General features: G+C 49.3%; 1 protein-coding gene and 1 pseudogene across 2 annotated transcripts; one reads left to right on the top strand and one right to left on the bottom strand.

Annotated features, from left to right (window-relative positions):
* Window positions 1-488: 488 nt before the first annotated feature.
* On the bottom strand, window positions 489-1,585 carry LOC311356108 (voltage-gated potassium channel KCNC1 pseudogene; annotated as a pseudogene). The gene is made up of 2 exons: window positions 859-1,585; window positions 489-509 (listed from the first exon to the last, which is right to left on the bottom strand). The product of its transcript is annotated as a voltage-gated potassium channel KCNC1 pseudogene (transcript).
* Window positions 1,586-2,791: 1,206 nt separating this feature from the next.
* On the top strand, window positions 2,792-21,153 carry cd81a (CD81 molecule a). The gene is made up of 8 exons (XM_084476208.1): window positions 2,792-3,057; window positions 8,434-8,548; window positions 16,150-16,247; window positions 16,605-16,679; window positions 17,514-17,630; window positions 17,973-18,071; window positions 18,822-18,905; window positions 19,105-21,153. The coding sequence occupies exons 1-8, from the start codon at window positions 2,992-2,994 to the stop codon at window positions 19,165-19,167; spliced, it is 717 nt and encodes a 238-aa protein (XP_084332334.1). The 5' UTR covers window positions 2,792-2,991; the 3' UTR covers window positions 19,168-21,153.
* Window positions 21,154-22,244: the final 1,091 nt, after the last annotated feature.

Genomic DNA, 22,244 nt, shown 5'->3' on the forward strand with positions numbered 1-22,244 from the left:
GTTTGGTTAAGTACTACAACATAGAACTGAGCAGAGATGAAGTCATTAAATATTTACAAACTGGATGTTTAAATTAGTAATTGTATGTGTGTGTGTGTGTGTGTGTGTGTGTGTGTGTGTGTGTGTGTGCGCGCGTGTTGGACACAGATAACTTGAGTGGACAAAAAGCAAAGGCTATGTATGAGAAAGTGACGAGGAGAGAGAGAGAGAGAGAGAGAGAGAGAGAGAGAGACACAGAGACACAGAGAGACAGAGACAGAGGGGCAGAGAGAGACAGAGACAGCGAGGCAGAGAGAAGGAGAGACAGAGAAAGAGAGCGAGAGCGAGAGAAGGAGAGACAGTGAGGGACAGAGAGAGAAAGAAAAAGAGAGAAAAACAGACAGACAGAGAGAGAGCTAAGGCGAGAGAGAGAGAGAGAGAGAGAGAGAGAGAGAGAGAGAGAGAGAGAGAGAGAGAGAGAGAGAGAGAGAGAGAGAGACCAGGGGGGTTCAGGGGCCTTGGGAGAGAGTCTAGGTGCAGTAGACCAGAAGGAGGAACATGGAGGAGGAGAGCATAGCCTGGTGTCTGTAAGGAGAGCATCATCTGCTGCAGGGGAGGAGCAGCATGGAGCTCCTGCAGCAGGTCGAGGAGCGCTGCTCCAGGCCCTCACAGACTCATTGAGGATTAAGTTTCACCCATGGACTATGGGGTTGGTGCATGCGAACTCCCCATGCATGCAGCACACAAACACACACCCACACACGCACGCATGCACGCACGCACAGTCACACTCACACACACACACACACACACACACACACACACACACACACACACACACACACACACACACACACACACACGCACACAAACACTCACCTTTGCATATTTAGACGAGTAAGGGTCCTCAAAAAGTGCCCACATCCGCTTCTGCCAGTGTCCCCACGTCTCTCGCTTCCCGGCAGAGGAGCCCCCCAGCGCCAGCCTCTTGGCTTTCTCCAGGTCGTCCTCCCCCCCCTCCGGCGCCCCGTCGTCCTCCTCGTCCTCCGGCCCGGGCGCCCCGCCGAAACTGTCCAGCGCCTCCTCAGCCTCGCGGTGCTGGCGGTAGGTCATCCAGCAGCACGGCTCCACGTCCGTCTCGTCGATGCCCCAGAAGCCCAGCTCGTCCTCGTACAGCGGCCCGCAGACGTCCGCCGGGCAGTGCAGCCTCCCGGTGCGGTAGTAGTTGAGGATGTGCGCAAAGACGCCCGGGTGGCGGTCGAAGAAGAATTCGCGGGTCTCGGCATCGTAGTCGAAGTGTTCCGGGGCGTCGGGCTCGGCCAGCAAGGCCAGCCGGGTGCCGGGCAGGGTGCGGAGGGTGCTGCGGTACGTCTGGTGGCAGAATCCTCCAACGTTTATCACGACCCGCTCCTTCGCGTCCTCTTCGCAGTGGGGGGCCATCGTGGGTCCGCGCGCATGTCTCGGTACACCTGCGATTCTTTAAGGTGTTCCCGTCCGGCGCGAGGAGGACGGCCAGCGGGCTGTCAGTCACACGCACGCGTGCCCGAACTGACAACAGTAACCGAGGAAGAGGAGGAGGAGGAGGAGGAGGAAGAGGAGGAGGAGGAAGGGCGCGCCGGGTTTCTTTATCCAATAGTCTTCTCACGTCAGTCTCCAAGTCTCCGCGGGACTTTCGGATGCACGCGAAGCGCCGGTGCGTCGCGACTGACATGCAGACCGGAGGAAGGAGCAGAGGGAGGGTGGGGGGGGGGGGGGGGGGGGGGGGGCGCTCCGTCTCTTGGGGGGGGGGGGGGCTACCTGTGCTGCTCCGTCGCTTCAGGTGCCCAGACGCAGCCGTGTTGACCAGAAGGACAGCCCCCCCAAACGACACCCCGTCCCGTCCAGTCCTCCGCTTCTTCATTGTGAAAATGCGCTCCCTGGTTTTAGAATGAGCTGTTGATAGTTAGATAGATTGCAGACGCGACTTTAGGTCGTAAACACACGAAGGAACGTCCGAGTACTTCACTCTTGTTACAGGTGTGTAAGTAAGTACACACACACACACACACACACACACACACACACACACACACACACACACACACACACACACACACACACACACACACACACACACACACACACACACACACACACACACACACACACACACACACACACGACAGAGTTTCCATCCGTGAGGCTGAGGTAATGGTCATTATTTATTGATTCCTTTATTTGTTGATTCCAACTTGGTTACTGTCAACTCCAATTGACAGTAACCTTTTGAGCGGTTGCCCAAATGTGTCAACAACATGGATCCTTTCCCGGTGGAATTGCGCAGTAGAACCATCACAGAACCTCTGCGCATCTGAGCAACAGCCTCTTCCCTCGCACATGGAGTCAGCTCACCGACCACAGGGAGGAGCGACCCACAACTATCTCATTTCGTTACTTTTTTCCTACTATGTTTGTTTGCACTATGACTGGACGCACGCACGTACAAACACACACACACACACACACACACACACACACACACACACACACACACACACACACACACACACACACACACACACACACACACACACACACACACACGTGTGTTTTGCTCCCCTGGCTCATGTAAACATTCTTTATAACAGAATAAACACATGACCAGTCAGTCTCCGTGTTGTTTTATCTATTTTCAACAGCACCTCTGTTGTCGCTGTTCCTTTAAGAATGTGTGGTTCAGGGTCTGACCGCGGGGGGGCGATGTTGTACCAGACACACGCAGGCTGCTTTCTATTCAACCGCAGGGGGAGCGGAGACGTCGGGCGGGATAGACCGTTAGGTTTGCGTATTGTGTTGTCAGGCGGGCTGCTCCCATCTATCTTTAAGGGGCGGGGGAGAAGTTGGGTGTTGCCTCCCTCTTTTAGCACAACTCGGGACTCACAAAGAGTTGCGCTCCGTTACAATCTATCCTCTTGAACCAGCGCCTCTCGATCTCTCTGTTTACTCGTCGAAGAACCCCTCGAACCGCGAACCATGGGAGTGGAAGGCTGCACCAAATGTATTAAATACCTCCTCTTCTTCTTCAATTTCATCTTCTGGGTAAGCCCTGATTAATCTTTTTCACGCGCGGCGCCGCGGGGCGCACGGCGGGTTACCGCTCCCGCGGGTATAATGTGGGTTCGCGTACTTCAGTATTAGAGGAGCTCTTTGGTTGAAGCGTTTTGGTTGAAGCGTTTAGGTTGATACTTGGCCTCACAAGTGGAGTGTGTTGTTTACATGTGCGGCTGCAGGCCCGTGTGGGAACCACGCGGATTCACCCTTTATCTCCTCTGAAGAGGTCCGACCACGTTGAACCAAAGCTCCACTGGCGGAGCGGTTATATCTTCAGATTGTAGTGAATTGGGCTTATCGTATCGAAACCGGGCGATGTTTATGTGTCGAGGTTTATATGTCGATGTTTATTTGTTGAGGTTCATATAACATCTATATACCGTTGGATTCGACGATACAAAATCTCAAAAAGTAGAATTGCATGGCAGAGGCGGACGACTTAATTACATTCGCTTCTTCATACTCTGAGTGCGTGTGTGCGTGTGTGCGTGTGCGTGTGTGCGTGTGTGTGTGTGTGTGTGTGTGTGTGCGTGTGTGTGTGTTTGCGGGCGCTACGTATGCGTATATGTGTAACTGTGTGTGTGTGTGTGTGTGTGTGTGTGTGTATGTGTGTACTGTCAATGTGTGTGTGTGTGTGTGTGTGTGTGTGTGTGTGTGTGTGTGTGTGTGTGTGTGTGTGGTTGTGTCGCACGCAGCGTCCATCACATTTTCCTCCTTGCGGTTGGCGGATCTCTGTGATTCTCAGTGTTGGAGTCGAGGTCCGCACTGAGAGGCGCTGAATGGAAACTCTGAGTGCAGACCGCGACGCTAACGGGCCGCCCCGTTACAACCTAGTTACACACACACACACACACACACACACACACACACACACACACACACACACACACACACACACACACACACACACACACACACACACACACACACACACACACACACACACACACACACACACACACACACACACTCTGTTGATAATGGGGGGGGGGGGCTAATAATACGCCCCACACGTTGAGACCACAGGAAGGAAAACCCCGCTCCACTCCACTCGGAGACTCTTGTTGTTACAGGATTTGACCAATACAACAATTTATGTGTTTGCACTGTACGTCCGACGCGGGAGTGGATGGTAATAGGTTCCTAAGTGGACCCTTGAGTGTGTGACGCTAGCCAACCAATAAGCCGCCTATTGGCTACGGAGAAGGAGAAGATATGTGTTTGGTTAATCACTCTTTTCCTGGGTGGGGCTTGGGTCCTGAGGAGAAGGAGGATGATGTCATTTATTTAAATGGGGAATCTTGACTTGACTCGTGTTGTTGTTGGATTACCTGTTTGTGTTGCATCAAACAGAACCAGTCACTATAGTTCAGCTTCCAGAGTCATTCTGGCTGGCCTGCTCTCCTTAAGGTGGGGCTGGGTGAATTGGGAACCAGTTTGGTCTGGTTGGTTGGCCTGCTACAAATGTAGCATCTAGTGAAAGTGAGCGACTGTGCTAAAACAAGTTTCTCAAACTAAAAACGGAAGGATATGGTCCTATCTCAGCACCATCTCAGCACCCTGCAGTGGAAGAGATACTGAACATGACAAGTGACGTCCGGAGTGGTGTTTGACGGTTTGACACATCGATGAGAATGTATGTTACCCACGTCCTCATCTTCGGCCCGCGGTCCGTCTGACCCCCAACCAGTCCCGACGCTGGTCTGACTGGGCGCTCCTTCTAAGTAACTGGTAAACTGACTGCGTTTACACAGCGCTTTTCTCACCAGTGGCCACTCAAAGCGCTCTAAAATACTGCCTCACATTCACCCATTCATGCACACATTCACACACCGACGGCGGTGTCAGCCATGCAGGGCGACAGCCGGGCTCGTCAGGAGCAGTCAGGGTGAGGCGTCTTGCTCAGGGACACCTCGGCACTCCGCCAGGAGGAGCCGGGGAGCGAACTAGCAACCTTCTGGTGACCAGCCAACCTCGCTCTACCTCCTGAGCCACATGCCACCCAAGTCAGGCCTTGCCTGGTTCGTCTTCTCCTGGGGGCCATGGGGTCGCTGGTCTGAAGAACAAAGAGGATCTTTATGAAGCACATTGTGGAGTAAAACACAAGCAACGGCCAAATGTTCAGTTATTGAACGGTTTATGCAGACTGGTCTGAGCTGAATTCCCAGCTCAGAACAGTCCACATAAATCCACACATAGATAACAACTCAAAGGCAACTCAACAACTCAACGGCCCCCCCAGCGCCCAGAGGGTTTATATCCCTTATCCTACTCTCTGGGGTCCCCTCCCCGGGCCCCCCAGGGGCCCTTGTGAGGAGGGGCTGGGCCGGCCCTCCTTCAGAGCTCAGCCCCCCCGTCACGGGAGCCCGGGATCCACTTAGCAGGAACCCGGTCCTGGGGGGGCGCCGCGTGGAAGGGGGGGCTCTGTGAGTGGCTCTGTGTCTCCCCCCCCCCCCCCCCTTAATAAATCAGACCCGGCATTCAGAGGGTCGGGGGTCAAGGGTCACCAGGGAGAGGGGGATGGGGCGGGGGAACTGGGACTGTGTGTGTGTGTGTGTGTTTGTAAGTGTGTGTGCGTGAGTGTGTGTGTGTGTCTGCGTGAGTGTGTGTGTGTGTGTCTGCGAGAATGTGTGTTGTGTGTGTGTGTGTGAGCATGTTAGCCGGGCAGACCAGAGCAGTGTATATATGGGATAGAGCCCTCCCACCCCCTTGCCCCCCCCCACCCCCCTTCTCCTTCCCGGACCCCCTCCTCCTTCCCGGATCCCCTCCCCCCTTCTAGCCTGTCACACATTCTACAACCGCCATGTGCAGCAGCCGCAGCAGGAATAGTTCCCTGGCTCCAGTTGGCCAAACACCTCAACGCCGCCCGCTCAGTCCAGGGGGAGCCCGGAGGAACCAGGCTCCAACGGGCCGTGGCGGACCCCCCAACCGCGACCCCTGACCCCAGCGCCATCACCCCAACCACCATGACCCCCACTCTGGGATAATCCGTTTAATGAGTTCATTCATAAATTTACCTTTAAAATGACCTCCACATTCAGAATACACAAAGTCCCTTTTAAAGAAGGCGTGACGTAACCTTCAGCTCAGAACAGAGTAAAGTCCCCCCTCGTCAGTCCCCCCCCGGCTCCCGTCAGTACATTACTGAAACAGTACTGGTATTTATCTTTTCCAGTGAAGCACTAAACCAAAAAAAGCCCATTCTTGTTTATATCAATTCAACCTAATCTCAAATATATCAACTTAGTTCAGAATCTTCAGTTAGCAACAAACGCCAAAAGGTGCACAGATTTAGTTATAATAATAACAACATTATTATGGTTTGGAAGTTATAGTTTACTTTCTCATGTGTTTTTATTGAAGTGTTTTATTCAAATCATTGTGTTATGAGTTCCCACAGTGATGCATTTCCTTTCATTTGATACAGCTGTGTATCACAGCGTCTAAGACTACTTCCTAAATTCCTTGCGCTGAGTCAGCCACACCATGTGACACCGTGACAGCTCATTGGGCAGAACAGCAACTTGAGCCAGCCAATCAGGGCCATCCTACCGACACCTGTCCATTTCCATCTGGTGTCCTCAGGTGCAGTGCATGCGTGTGTGTGTGTCATGTTTACGTGTGTATGTGTGTGTGTGTCTGCATTTGTGTGTGTCTGCGTGTGTGTGTCTGCCTGTGTGTGTGTGTGTGTGTGTGTGTCTGCGTGTGTGTGTGTGTGTGTGTGAGAGAGAGAGAGAGAGAGAGAGAGAATGGGAGGAAGAGAGCGGGAGGGAGAGAGACAGAGGGAGGTCAGTTGCCCGACAGCTGAGGGGTAAAGACTGGTTCAGTTGTAATGCTTTTAAGTTGTGTGTCTGTTTGTGTGTGTCCTTCTGTCCGTGTCTATCATCAGACATGCAGCACAGAGGCTGATTGGAGCGTTGTGTCGTCTCTGAGTGTGGGTGCCAACAGGGCTAATTTAGGATCGATTCTATCACCTGAGCACTGAGGCGTTATTTTCTGCCAAATAAGGCACCGTGGTAGAAATGTCTTGCATGAAATACAAGTCTAAGTATATGTTTACAGCCGTCTGTCGCAGCTGTTGCTTGGTTTTGGTTTTGGTTTGGGACCTTCTCATTCTGCGCTGGTGAAGAGGAGAGACACTGCAGCCAGGGCTGCAGTAGACGTTATACTTAGTATAATACTTAATAGTATAGTCTAGTCTAGAGTCGACTCTAGACTAAGAAATTTCAGCCCAATAATGGAGTTTAAAGGTCGGCAGAACACAGTAGGTTCTGAGATCAGGACCCAACCACCTCCACAGAACCAGGGCTGTCTTAAAAAGAGATACATCTAGAAGTCTGAAACACAAGCAGGACAAAACGCTCAGCAGATTGATAAAACCAATAATGCCAGGTCATACAAATAGGACACCCCTAAAAGATAAACAATACAACTATGGTAAAATGTAAGTGGAATTTATCCCACCAACAACACACTTTGGAAGTCCTCCAAGCAGGTATTGTTGCGATGGGATCCGTTGTTTACACATACAACAACAGTGTAATGACTTCCTGTCATCTCCTTCATCTCGGAGAGAGTCATCTCGGAGAGAGAGAGACTCTCGGAGACAGTTAAGAAGGAGAAGGGTCTGAATGTGAGCCCCTGCTCTTTGTGTGAGAACAACGGTTTGTGGCCGCCCTGCAGACCCTGGCTGGACGGGGCCCCGCTCCACGCCATTAGTCACGGCTGTTAACATTTGACCGGCCGTCCTGACGGTATAAAGCTGTCAGGATCTGTCTCCCCGCCTCGTCTTGCTGCCTCAATTCGGGTTTCCATTTTTTTTTGGGATCAGTTTAAACTCTGCGGTAATCCCCATGGCAACAAGTCTGGGAGGTTTTTTTAAATATGTTTAGTGTGTGTGTGTGTGTGTGTCTGTGTGTGTGTGTGTGTGTGTGTGTGTCTATGTGTGTTGGGGGGGCCCTGAAGAATGCCGCTGCTAGGGGCCTCACCTCTTGGCAGTAACTCTGTTGATCTTGTTGCTAGGCAGCGGGTAGTCTCTGCACTGGAATGGACCTTAGCGAGGGAGGGAGGGAGGGAAGAGAGACAGAGAGGGAGGGAGAGAGGGAGGGAGGGAAGAGAGACAGAGAGGGAGGGCGAGAGGGAGGGAGAGGTTCTGTGATGATTTTATGATGAGTTTAAAAAAAGACAAAACATAATCCTCCAAATATTTTAGAAAGGTTAAATGATATTAATTTAATAATGACCACGTCCTCATTAGAACGGGACTGATTAAACTGCAAATAAAATTACTATTAATTACTATTACTATTACTATTAACATTATGAATGCACCTCTTATAGATGAGACATGGTTCTGTTTTGCAGCTTGCTGGGGGGGTCATTCTGGGCGTGGCCCTATGGCTCAGACACGACCCCAAGACCAGCAACCTGCTGGACCTCAAGTTTGAAGAAGCCCAGGCCCCCAGCACATTCTACATCAGTAAGTACCCCTCCTCCCCTCTCCTCTCCTCTGTTATCAATTCCTCTCCTCTCCTCTCCTCTCCTCTCCTCTCCTCTCGTTACCTTTCCTCTTCACCTCTCCTCTCCTCTCCTCTCCCCTCGTCACCTCTTCTCTCACTTCCTCTCCTCTCCTCTCCATTTTTTAGTTTGCCTAATGGAAACCTCACTAATGTTTAGCCAGTTGGCTAAAACATTGTATTTCAATTAGCAAATGGCCTGTCAAGCAGCATTGCTCTTATTCAGAGGAGACTCAGCGTCATATCATTTGTTTTCTCTGCGGTAAGTATCTGCTTTACAGAAGAACTGTGAGTGCATCGGTTTATGTTAAAAGGAGTGGCATGCCAATTGTAAAATCACCAAATGTCACCATAGTTGAATTTCCCCATTAAGGGGAGTAGACATGGAGACATAATTACACCATTCTAAAGTAGTTGTTGCAGAACAATCCAAAGTTGCAAAAGCTGTTTCTGCTGTTGCTATGGCTTAAATGACTGTAATATTGTGGGAGATGGACATTGTATGAGTAGTGGTTGTGGCAGTGATGAGTAACACAATACGCATGAATAAATGATATGGACTGACTGATCGATCGATCAGCATTATTATTCATTGGAATGTATTGATTGAAGGTGAACGTGGTATTCAGAAGCATTCATACTTTATGTTTTAGAATCAGTCGAATGGAAGTTGACATTTAATTGAATTGCAGTCTGGCAGAAATATAAAAAGCCTTTCAATAACTAATTTAATTAAAACTCTAAACTTAATTTAAAACATAACTCTTTTGTTCTTTTTTAAGAACTCCTCTTGAACAGATGGACTGTTATTGGCATGCTGTCATGTATCGCTGCCTTTGTCTCTAAAGTTAGACGATGAATCGACCATTCAGCTTTGCTGGACGTCTGAGGAATGCTGTTTGTTGCTTTCAATCTAACTGAGGAATGAATCCATGAATCAATGAATCCACCTCCATATGGATGACCAGGTACTGGTTAACAACAACATGCTAACATGTTTCTATCCCTTAATTAAAAAAATAAGTAGAAATTTCACAAATATGTTGAAAATAGAAATTCTAATAAACAATCCATTGTATAAGGAAGCAGGTAGCGGCCCGAATTTAAAAGTTGAATCTAAGCCAGCAGCTTGGTTTATGGTGGGTGGGTTGGATTAGTCGGTTACCACGTTAATATTTAGCTAACATAAACTCACCATTAGTAAAATGAACACCATTAGTAAATGATTACTTGTTTGTTAAGTGTTAGTTAATGCACATTTATGCTTTAGCTGATAGTGAAAGTGTAGCACAGCTTCTGAAGTAAAAGTGTTATAATAAGTTTCCAGTTGCGTACTTTCCAGACATTCTCTCCCCTTTGGTCAAAGAGTACATTGTGCTATAATTAATCCTCCCAGCGCACGCTGTGTACAGGAAGCTCCTTCACACCCCCACCTCATGCACCCCAACGTTCGCTACAAACAGCTGCTCCTCAGGAGTGGTCTCTCCCCTATTGTCCTCACCGAACAGAGAGGCCGTGGATCACGGATCAGGAGGAGGGAGCACAACCACATCCAGATGTGAGCGCAGTTGAAACAGTTTCCCAGACCGCCAGTATTTCGAGTGAAGGCACCGAGGTCGGCCCCAGCAGAGGTAGGGTAGTTCAGAGCCCTTCGGCGGGGAACCGAAGGTCTCGGGCCTCTCCTCCCCTAGTGGGACGCGGGCCGTCCTGGGCTGGGGGACGACCTCCTCCCCGCTCTGTGATGAGGACCTCCTCCCCCTCCGTGATGACACAGAGCGCTGAGGACCTCCTCCTCGCTCTGTGATGAGGACCTCCTCACCGCTCTGTGACGACATGGAGAGGTGAGGACCTCCTCTCCGCTCGGTGATGACACGGAGCCGTCCTCCCTGTAACCCCCACGTGCCGCAGAGCCTCTGCTGGGCGACAAGAGGCAGGGGGTGACGGGGTAGTCCTGCTCCACGCTCTACAGGGAGAGTAACCCGATCCGGAGGACCGGCGGCGGGCTGGAAAATGTTAGTGTTGAGAACCGCGGGTCTAAATATTGACGTTGAACAGAGAAAGAGAAAGACGCGGATCTTGGCTTCATGTTGGGTTTCCTCAACCAGGGTTCGTTAGGTGGGGACGTTATACTGTAGGTGGTGTAGTGGGTGGTGTAGTGGGTGGTGTACTGTAGGTGGTGTACTGGATGGTGTAGTGGGTGGTGTACTGTGGGTGGTGTACTGTAGGTGGTGTACTGGATGGTGTAGTGGGTGGTGTACTGTGGGTGGTGTACTGTAGGTGGTGTACTGGATGGTGTAGTGGGTGGTGTACTGTGGGTGGTGTACTGTAGGTGGTGTACTGGATGGTGTAGTGGGTGGTGTACTGTAGGTGGTGTACTAGGTGGTGTACTGTAGGTGCTAGGTGGTGTACTGGGTGGTGTATTGGGTGGTGTACTGGATGGTGTACTGTAGATGGTGTACTGTAGATGGTGTACTGTAGATGGTGTACTTTAGGTGGTGTACCGTAGATGGTGTACTTTAGGTGGTGTACCGTAGATGGTGTACTTTAGGTGGTGTACCGTAGATGGTGTACTTTAGGTGGTGTACCGTAGATGGTGTACTTTAGGTGGTGTACTGTAGATGGTGTACTGTAGATGGTGTACTGTAGGTGTACTAGGTGGTGTACTATAGGTGGTGTACTGGGTGGCGTACTGGGTGGTGTACTGTAGGTCATAATGCAGGATGTTCGCTCCACTGGGAATGCTCCCACTATTGTTCCCAGGGTTCACTTTGTTCGGTGTTCTTTTTTGGGTATCGTTTTGTGTGTGTGTGTGTGTGTGTGTGTGTGTGTGTGTGGGGGGGGGGGGGGGGGGCGGGCATGGGTGTGAGTGTGTGTGTGTGTGTGTGCATATGGGTGTGGGTGTGTTGAGGTGTTATCAAAGTTAGTCAAGTTAGTCGAAATAATTCTTCTCTCTATTCTGTTGAAATGAACGAAGATTAAAGTTGGAATTGACAAATAAAAAGTTGTCTTCTTCGACACCGGAGTGGACCTTCGTGACGTCCATCACGAAGACGTGACGTCAGCCTGGGAAGGCTGTTTGCCGCCCAGGGGACAGTACCAGGACCCAGTTGGCACCAGACAGAGACCTCTGAGTCACAACCATGTGTTGCCACGCGGTGGGACACACACACACACACACACACGGCAACACGCACGCACATACACACACACACACACACACACACACACACACACACACACATACACACACACACACACATCATACAATTCACTGTTTTCGAAGATTTAAAACTGATTAAAAACATTCCAATCTAAGATACACACATTGTCGAAGGCTATTGCAGCTCCTATCTGAACTCTGTCGTGTGTGACATGTCTCCTAGCTGCAAGAGGTGCACATTACTGAAGTGGCGTGACATTTCTTTACATACATCGCACATGGCCGCCAAGAAACAGAAGGAAAGGGCAGACGAGAGTCACATGAGCCCACACTGGGTGGGGCTGGTGGAGTCTGGACTCTCTGCTGGTCCCCAGGGGGTCTGGACTCTCTGCTGGTCCCCAGGGGGTCTGGACTCTCTGCTGGTCCTCTGCTGGTCTGGACTCTCTGCTGGTCCTCAGTGAGTCTGGTCTCTCTCTGCCGCAGCCCGTCTGAGTCACCAGGGAAGGACGAGAAGAGGAAAGTTTTTCTCAAGGAAACCTGGAAACAAAACTGCGGCTCTGGGGAAACCAAACAGAAAGGGGAGGAAGGAGAAGAAGGGAGGGACAGGGAGAGACAGGCAGTCAGAGGAGAGACAGGGAGTCGGGGGAGGAGAGACAGGGAGTCGGAGGCGAGACCGACCAGACGCCACAGAAGTCAGACCGGTATAGATCATCACTCAGACACTTCTTAATCTCAAATGTATATTTAGAAAACTATATCTACAAACGTCTACATCTCAAAACGTTTGAGAGCTCCACATCCAGAAGTCTAGAAAGGCTGAGGGGGACGTTTATTTTCCCTCTGAGCGGGACCTAAGAGGGGCGCTTGTTTACTGGGTGGAGGCTGAGGCTCCGCCCGCTCTGCCCACAAACAAACCCCAACCCCCCCCCCCCCCCCCCCCCCCCCCCAGAAGAACCCCACCCAGACGGGCCCATCGGGGGAAGGCGGGGGACTTTCTGCCCGCCACACAATCTTAATGATTACATCCTGCCAATCACATAAAGCCTCTCTCTCTCTCTCCACGAGAGGGGCAGGCAGGAGGGAAAAGCATGTGGTCAGAGAGAGAAAAAACACATAGTTCGACCTTCAGTCCCTCCCCCTCCCGCTAAAAAACCTCCCACCCTCCACCCCTCCTCCTCCTTCTCCTCCTCCTCCTCCTCCTTCACCAAGGATTTTTCCTCTCATTCGCTCATTTGCTAATTTCTTTCCACTGTCGTCCGCTCCTCATCTGGTTGTGATTACTGCCGTCTCGCTCAGTCCTATTCCATCGCTCGCCTCCCTCTCTCCTCTCAGCTCCCCGCTCTTTCCCTCGCTCTGCACATCTGTGTTGGCGTTCCCGTTCGCTTTACAGCGCTCCCGAAGTCGTCACATTCCTCTTGTTGTTCCACGTAATCGAACCTATTCTTCCTATCGGCCTCCTGATCTTTATGTGTCCTGTGTTTGGACAGGATCTGTGAGGACGTGTTTCTATTGTCGGGTCCGAGTATACTTAGAACTCAGGAAGCCATTTTCTTCCTTCTCTGTGGTGAAGCGTTCTTTTTCCACATGGTGACATTGAGCTAAGATTTAACCCTGAAGGGGACTAGGATCTTTGTGGGTCTTATATCTACGCCTCTGCCCTGTCCCCCCCCCCCATAGACACTTCACTTATTTTAACTACAAAGTGTGATTCCATGAGTCTGGTACTTAATGGCCACTTCCTTTAACTTCCTACACGACGTGAAGACATCAGAGACGACTTCTCAATCTGCTACTGGGTGTTGGTGGAGGCTGAGGCAGGGAGGGGCGTCAGCATTCATCTTATTTAATAGGAGGATAAAAGTCAGCGGTAATGAACAACTGTTTCTCCTCATCGTTCACAGCTCGCCCCTCTCCGCCAAGTTGGCGTCAACCGAGAGGTTTCATATGGAAACATAAGATGTGATTCTGCCGCAGTACCTCTGGGTGAAGTGGGCTTCAACTTCTCTGTGCAACAGCAGAGTTAATGTTTGACAGAAGATAAACTATCTGCTGTATTTTAGACTTAAAACCTTGGAGCCTCTGCTTCTGTTGGAATACACGATTTATACCATTTTCATGGACCTGATCTGACCTAAAAAGATTCAAAATCGATTTATATGTTGCGATGACCCTATCGGTCAATATTGAAATAGAATAGATTAAATAAATCGGGGCGGCATTAGCTCAGGAGGTAGAGCGGGTTGGCTGGTAACTGTAAGGTTGCGGGTTCGATCCCCGGCTCCATCTAGCTGAGTGTCGTGGTGTCTCTGAGCAAGACGCCTCACCCTAATTGCTCCTGATGAGCTGGCTGTCACCCTGCGTGGTTGACTCCACCGTTGGTGTGTGTGGATGGGTGAAGCGCTATATAAATGAAGAAACCATTTTATCATTTTTTTTATTTTAGTAAGATGCCTGATTTTCCCCCCATGCTATTTTCAAACACTTACCAATGGTCTCATTTCTTGATTACCCAATAATTGTGCAATTCCATCCAAAGTATTGGATGAAGGAGGTGGAGGAGGAGGAGGAGGAGGAGGGGAGTGGCAGGAGGAGGAGCAAGAGGAGAAGGAGGAGGAAGATAATATGATTAAGAGAGCAAACAGCATCTTAGGAGGCTGGGAGGGAGGGATGTGAGTGAGGAGGGAGGAGGAGGAAAGGCGTGGCCATTCGTATCAACCCACTGCCCCCCCCCAGCCCTAAGCGACAGTCGGTCCGATGATGTCATTTATAGGAATTGATAGGTCTGGTGGAGCGAGATAGAGAGAGGGTGAGGGGCAGAGAGAGAGAGAGAGAGAAGGATGGTGTAGAGAGAGAGGGTGAGAGAGAGAGAGAGAGAGAAAGGGATGGTGGTCTTGGCTTCCGTCCACAATGTGTATCACATCAATTTGTATATCACCCCCCCTCCCCCAGATCAGTGGGGGGCTGGGGGGGATGTGACTCTAATGAAAATGTGTGCTTATGGCAAAGAAAAGGCGTGGCATCACAAAATCCTTGTGCTCAAGTGTGTGTGTGTTCATGGTGTGAGTGTGTTTCTCTTTCTTGTGCGTGTGCATGTGTGTGTGTGTGTGCAAGGGCATGTGTGTGTGTGTCTGTATCGTTGTGTATTTCTGTAAGTGCGTGCGTATCCAAGTGTGTGTGTGTGTGTGTGTGTGTGTATAAGTGTGTATTTATGTACACTTATACAGTATATATTTTCAGGCATGTATGTGTGTGTGAGTGTACGCGCGTGCGTGTAGGTGTGTGTGTGTGTGTGAGTGGGTGGGTTGCGGGCCGTTGATGCACGGAATAGCAGAGCAGAGCCTCAGTGATGGGCGGCGACCAGTTAGTGGTTCACAATCCAGTTAGGGCCCAGATTGCATTAGGCTACTGGGGCCGGGGCCTCAGCAACACAAGAGCCACAGAGCGGAGGGAGGGGGGGAGGTGGAGAGGGGGCGGGGGGGGGAGAGAGAGAGAGAGTGAGAGGGAGGGAGGGAGGGAGGGAGGAGGGAGAGCAAGAGAGAGGGAGGGGGGAGGGGGGAGAGGGGAGGGATACACAGGTAAATAGAATTATCCGAGAAAGGAGCCATAGGGAGAGTGATGAGGGCTGCGTTACGGTTCCAGTGAGGGGAGGGGCTCGCCTGACGCCCTCGTAGTCAAGGCATTTCTCCTGGTAGCTTTTGGCCGGCGTTCCGAACACTTTCCCCAAGAATTACGACGTATTATCAACGCTCCACCGCCTCACTCCTCCCCCGCTTGGCAGCTTCGGAGAACATTCATTGGTCGATTCCAAATAGCTTTGTTCTCGTAAAGAAAAACGGTACATTAAATGTACGGCTATGACTAAGAACTACTTTTCCCAGCAGCCTCGTGGTCGCTCTCTGTCTCTTGTGCCCTGCCGTGACATCACAGGTGTGAAAGGCTCCGTGGAAGTTCCCGGTGGCAGTACTCTAAACACGAAACAAAAGTGAAACAATCCAGAGAACTGTTTAGGGGCTCACCTTACAGGCCCCTGAATGCGTTCAGAAGGGGGAGCGGGGCGGCTGGCAGCGCATGTACGGTGTAGTGCCCCCTGCTGGTCATGCATTGGTATTGCACTATTACACAATATTGAAAAAACTGATTCTGAGCTATGTCCCAGATGTTGTGGTATCCCCCATTAACGCACACGCACACAGACACACACACACACACACACACACACACACAGACACATACACACACTCAGAATGTTGTATAATCTAGCACCTTCGTCTGTTAAAGGTAAACAAATCTGAAGAGCTCAAGACTTGAGACACACACACACACACACACACACACACACACACACACACACGTACAGTGCCCCTACCAGCTCAGGAATAGCTGACCTTTGCCCTCTCGTTCTAGGTGTCTACATCCTGATTGCCGTCGGAGCCGTGATGATGGTTGTAGGTTTCCTCGGTTGCTATGGCGCCATCCAGGAGTCGCAATGCCTTCTGGGAACTGTGAGTCAATAACGACAATATTTGTCCGTTGCATTGTGTTCAGATACATTGAGAAAGACAATAGCTATTATTTAATTCAAACACTTTGCATACAGTTGTTAAACATTAAATTACTAAAACATCAACTTTTGAGTGAAAGTATGTTAGCTGTAATTCAATTCTTCTTGATATTTTATCGTTAAAAAACATACGTTACTACAAAACATAATTACAGTAACATGTACGAACCCACCAGCAAAGAAAAGTCACATTGTCTCGTTGAATCATTTTCTGGGGGAGAGTTAAGGTTTGGAGCGGTGATTTGCACTGCGCTGAGTTTTTGTGTCTTTGATGATCTTTGTCTGTGATCTTCTGCAGTTCTTCGCATGCCTGGTGATCCTGTTCGCCTGTGAGGTGGCTGCTGGCATCTGGGGGTACATGCACAAAGACACAGTAAGACTCACTCTCTCACTCCCTCACTCCCTCACTCCCTCACTCCCTCACTATAAACCAGCATCACTTGTACATGCACAAAGACACAGTAAGGCTCACTCTCTCACTCCCTCACTCCCTCACTCCCTCACTCCCTCACTCACTCACTCACTCACTATAAACCAGCATCACTTGTACATGCACAAAGACACAGTAAGACTCACTCTCTCACCATTCACTCTCTCACTCACTCACCATTTACCAGCTTCACGGGCACATGTGTAAAGACGGGGTGAGACTCACTCACTCCTTCACTCACTCACTCACTATAAACCAGCTTCACGGGTACATGCACAAAGACACAGTAAGACTCACTCACTCACTCACCATAAACCAGTCAGCAAGCAAACATCTTGGAATATAATTAGAAGTTCCAAAAACAGCCACATCACTGTCTTTCCAGGCCTTGTTCTACACTGAGTTACATCATGAAGTAATCCAACTCAAATTATTTGATTTCATTACATGTCTCGGTTCAATACTGGATTCTGTCAGTTAGGACATTCCACGATGCGTCACGAAGAGCAGAACACAGCTGTGTTGACAGACTGTTGCTATGGCTACAGCTCTTCAACCGTAGGAAGCAGAGAAAACGTGTCTTTGATTTTATCTTTGTGACAGACGATTGACTACTTAATTGAGTAGCCGTGTTATAAGCGGAATTATTATTCCGCTCATTTCGCTAAAACGACCGGATTCGCTCCCAAATTTTTGTGACGTTGTCTTGTGTGACACAATGTCATGTGACGTGATCATGTGACTGCTGTGTGATGTGTCATGTGACTTTGTCCCCAGGTGACCAAGGAGATGATCAACTTCTACGACTCGATGTACGACAAGATGCTAAGCGATAGCCTGACGCCCCAGAAGAAGGAGACCGCCGCCTCCGTGCTCAGGGGCTTCCACGAGACGGTATGCTACCCTCTAGGCTAGCCCCTACGTCACGCTAGCCCTAACGCTAGCCCGACGTCATGCTAGCCCCTACGTCACGCTAGCCCTAACGCTAGCCCCTACGTCACGCAAGCCCCTACGTCACGCTAGCCCCTGTCACGCTAGCCCCTAATATATGTAACTTTAAACAATATATACATATAAGTATATATACTGTATAATATTACATATATTACACACATACAATATATAGTTGTATTAATATCACTAGATCTTTTGTATTGATATGCTATTTTAATAAATATGATGTATAAAAACCTGTGTATGTATCTATAAATATATCCTATCTTTTCCTCTCTCCAGTTGGACTGCTGCGGTAAAGGACAGCTCAGCACTGTGTTCACCACCCTGTCCGACAAGCTGGGAGTCACCGCCATCTGCCCCAAGGCCGGCACCTTCACCGTGAGTCTGACCCCCCCCCCCCCCCCAGGAATTACGAGCTGGGAGTTACCGTCCTACGACCCAACTATACCTACGGGAAGCGACTGTGTTTTTCGTAGCCGCAATCCGGTAAAAGTCCCGCCTCAAGGATTGGACAGGCAGCATGTCAGCCAAACTCCCACGCTGACTCCTAACCGTAACCCTAACCGTAACCCTAACCCTATCAGAGGAATGTGTTTGACTAACGTTAGTTTAATATACATTACAATTGAAGTTACCTACCTATGGAAAAATATGGGGTCACGTGGCGGATTTTAGCCTTTTTGGATTGGATCAGGGATTTAAACCAACAGGATTGGATAATCTCTGGCTATATTCATGATTTTTTCGGATTGCGCCTACGAAAAACACATTTGCCTAGAGGAAGTCTGGGACTCAGTGCTGATTGGCTATATACCGCCTACTTCAGGAAGAGGTCTCGACTGTGATTGGTCATGCTTGCACATCAATCAGGACCTCTTCCTGACAAGTAGACAAGTAGGCAGAGATCATGGTCTGAATTAGGTGATTATTCAGGAGGTTGTAGAATCTACAGCCTCCTGAATAATCCTGAGTAACCTAATTCAGATCATCTACAGTGTAGATGATCTGAATTAGGTGATCATTCAGGAGGTCGATAGTCTGAATCAGGTGATTGTTCGGAGGCTATGGAGGGTAAGCTGGTTGCTGAAGATGTTGTGATGATGTTGTTCATTACTTTTTCCCTGACAGAACTGTCACACCAGGATCGAGGAGCTGTTCACTGATAAGATCTACCTGATCGGCATCGCCGCCCTGGTGGTCGCTGTCATCATTGTGAGTATTTTGGGTCGTGATTAAACGTGATGACCTCTCAGGGAGAATCAATTCAATGGAAAATATGGAAAATAAGCCCACATCTTTCCTTTTCTTCTCGCCCTCTGTTTCTGTCTCGCTCTCTCTCTGTTTGTGTGCGTGTGTCTCTCTCTATCGCTCTCTCTGTCTCTCTCTCTTGCTCTCTCTCCCTCTTCCTCAGATCTTTGAGATGATCTTCAGCATGGTGCTATGCTGTGGGATCCGCAACAGCCCGGTGTACTAGAGCACCAGGGGGGCTCACCCAAGATATAATAGAAGGAATCCTTTAGCTCTTCCTCCTCCCTCCTCCCCTCTCTATGTACATGTATCTCCCTTCACTGCTCCCCAGCCCTCTCCTCTCTCCCTCCCCCTCTCTCTCTCCCTCTCTCCCCCCTCTTCTTTCTCTCTCTCTCCCCCCCATCTCTCTCTGCCCCCCTCCCTCTCTCCCCCTCTCTCTCGCCCCCCTCCCTCTCTCCCCCTCCCTCCCTCTCTTTCTCCCCCGCTCTCTCTGTTACCACCAGTGACTGTAATGTGTAACTGCTTGCTGGATCTGTAGTCGTCGGAGGAGGAGGAGCGGTGAGCGTCTGTATCCCGCCGCCGCTGCTCCTCGTCTCCTTAGTCGAAGATGCTGTTTCGTATTTGACCAGAGCTGCCCTTCAACACACTCGCGCACACACACACACACACACACACACACACACACACACACACACACACAAGTACAGAAACACACACACGCACCACACTACACGCCCCACAAGTTCAACCGAATGCAACGCTTCCCTTTGATTTAGTTTTTTTGTTCCTTCTGACCTTCACCGCGTTCACGCTGAAGTCTGTACTCTTTTTATGCGCTTGAACTTAGAGACTCTTCCTCTTTTTCCACTGTTTTATGTATAAACTGTATATAAATATATATGATAGCAGTGCTTTATGACTGCATAAGCATGGTTGTTGTACTAGACTCCTCTATAGTGTTAATGCTTGTTTGCCTTGCCTTGACCAACCACTAAGAGCTTGAGAGCTGGCAGCCGGGCTAGACATGACAGTACCGCGATGCAGGCCTGGCTACTGCAGCTAGCATCATGACAGTACTGCGATGCAGGCCTGGCTACTGCAGCTAGCATCATGACAGTACCGCGATGCAGGCCTGGCTACTGCAGCTAGCATCATGACAGTACCGCGATGCAGGCCTAGCTACTCTAGATAGCATCCTTAGCGCGCACGTGCACACACAAATAGACACACACACACATACACAAACACACTCATACACACGTATACATTCATACAAACGCACCCACACACACACACACACACACACACACACACACACACACACGTATACATGCATACAAATGTGCAGACACACACACACACACACACACACACACACACACACACACACACACACACACGCATATGAAGACCTCCCTGCCTTACAGACCATTCTAACCATTCAGTCACCTCACAGTGTGTCCATGTGGGACGGGGCGAGAGGAGTCGATAGAGACGCAACCCGGGGGGCCTGGCTCTGGCCCATGTGATCCCAATATCCAGGTTTACAATCCGTACCACAGTTAACCCCCACCCTTAGCCTCCCCACCCGTAGCAATCGCTATGGACGCAACGACAGGTCTGATTTCATCATAGGTCATCCAGGGACAGGCCACACCCTGTTAGTTGGGGTCCTCTATCATTCGACACCGCTCAGAGTACTTCATTTAAGGCCTCCACATCTTTGGGCTCGATGCCCGGTGAACACATGGATTATAGACTTAGTGCGTGTACCGCTGGAACCTACGAGATGCACTCTAATTTTATCGGGGCCCTACCCTGCTGCAGTATTCACGACTCACCACTAGAGGTCAGGCGTGTTCCACCGCCAGCCTTGTGTTGATCTATGTTAGTTTTATTTAGTCCAAACGGATTGGGGAATTCGGGTTGCAAAACGTTCAGAGCCAGTCAACCGATGGATGCGGATAACTGCAATTCAGGCAACAACAAAACAAGCAACAATTTGCTTGCTCCGCTCCCTGCCACACGCACACTGCCACACACACACGACTGTAATATCTAACACGCATCCTCCACACCTTTCGCGTAACCAGAAGTATTACGACAGCCGTGTCTTGCTAACTAGTTAAAGCTATGGTGAGATAACCGAAAATATGTCTTGTAACATGTACAGATCTGTACGATTCTACTAATTAAAACCATGAAGACTGTGCTAAGACAATGTATGCCTTTTTATTGTGATCACTTTGTCTAATACGCGTCGGGGGTTATGTGACGGTGCCGCTGCAGTAGAGGTCAGACTGTCACCAAGCTGTCCTCGGTGATAGATATATACTCGGTGTCCTGAACGTGTGGTTGGAGGTCCAGGCGGTGGAGTCCATCACACTGTCCTGCCTCAGTATGAATCAGGTCGACTCAGTAAACTGCCAGTGATGGAACCAGGTGCGCCTTATGTTGCACAGCGTGGTGACGGCGACCTCAGCGCACTGCAATGGCACCGCACCTACAAGCCCTGTCTCCTTTTCGGTGTGCCCAAATATTAAGGGATTAAATGTATTTTACAAATAATCGAGTTGTCTTCTCATCTTTTTTTCCGCCCGTGCTAAAGTTTGTATGTTGGGATGTTCTACGTGGAAACAGGCCCTCAAGTTCATATTCAATAAAACTGTTTTTGATTCAGCCTGGTGGTCCTTATTAGAACAAAGGGAGAACCTTTATAAACTGCAGGCTGTGTTCACTGCGATTATAAAGTAATATAATAATAATAATAATAATAATAATAATAATAATAATAATGTGGATTAGTCCAACAGGGCAATAACAAAGAGTATAATTGTAACCAATAATTCCAATACAATATTATCAATCAAGTGATTTAGCAGACACTTTTCTCTATCCTGGTAGCCTACTATTTGTACTATCCTGGTTACCGTAGAAAATAGTTGATCACTAAACTCCATAAACGTTAACAATTAAAGTTTAGGATAAGGGTACATGACTAATTAATTAACATTATTTAATGCAGTTATAAGTATTACTATACATCATTAGGATAGGTGTTTGGGTTAGTGGGTTAGGTATTACTGTATACATTATTGAATAGAGAATGAACACCATGAGTAAAGGATTACTAGACCATTAGTTCACTGTTAACTAACTGTTAGATAATGCTTATTACAGTTGCATAACTGCAACTTATGTTAATGAAAGGCCAATTAATCTAACCTTATTGTAAAGTTGATACACTTGTAATATGATGACATAAATACAATAGAGTTCTACATGTTTAATAGATGATGAGTC

The sequence above is a fragment of the Micromesistius poutassou genome, assembly GCF_964030765.1.
Source record: "Micromesistius poutassou genome assembly, chromosome: 12".
NCBI classification, from domain to species: Eukaryota; Metazoa; Chordata; class Actinopteri; order Gadiformes; family Gadidae; genus Micromesistius; species Micromesistius poutassou.

Excerpts from the sequence above, each read along its gene's own strand:
- cd81a (XM_084476208.1), top strand. The coding sequence starts at position 2,992 with ATGGGAGTGGAAGGCTGCACCAAATGTATTAAATACCTCCTCTTCTTC. Across the intron at positions 3,058-8,433 it reads TCTTCAATTTCATCTTCTGG|CTTGCTGGGGGGGTCATTCT; the intron begins GTAAGCCCTGAT and ends TCTGTTTTGCAG. Across the intron at positions 16,248-16,604 it reads CGCAATGCCTTCTGGGAACT|TTCTTCGCATGCCTGGTGAT; the intron begins GTGAGTCAATAA and ends GATCTTCTGCAG.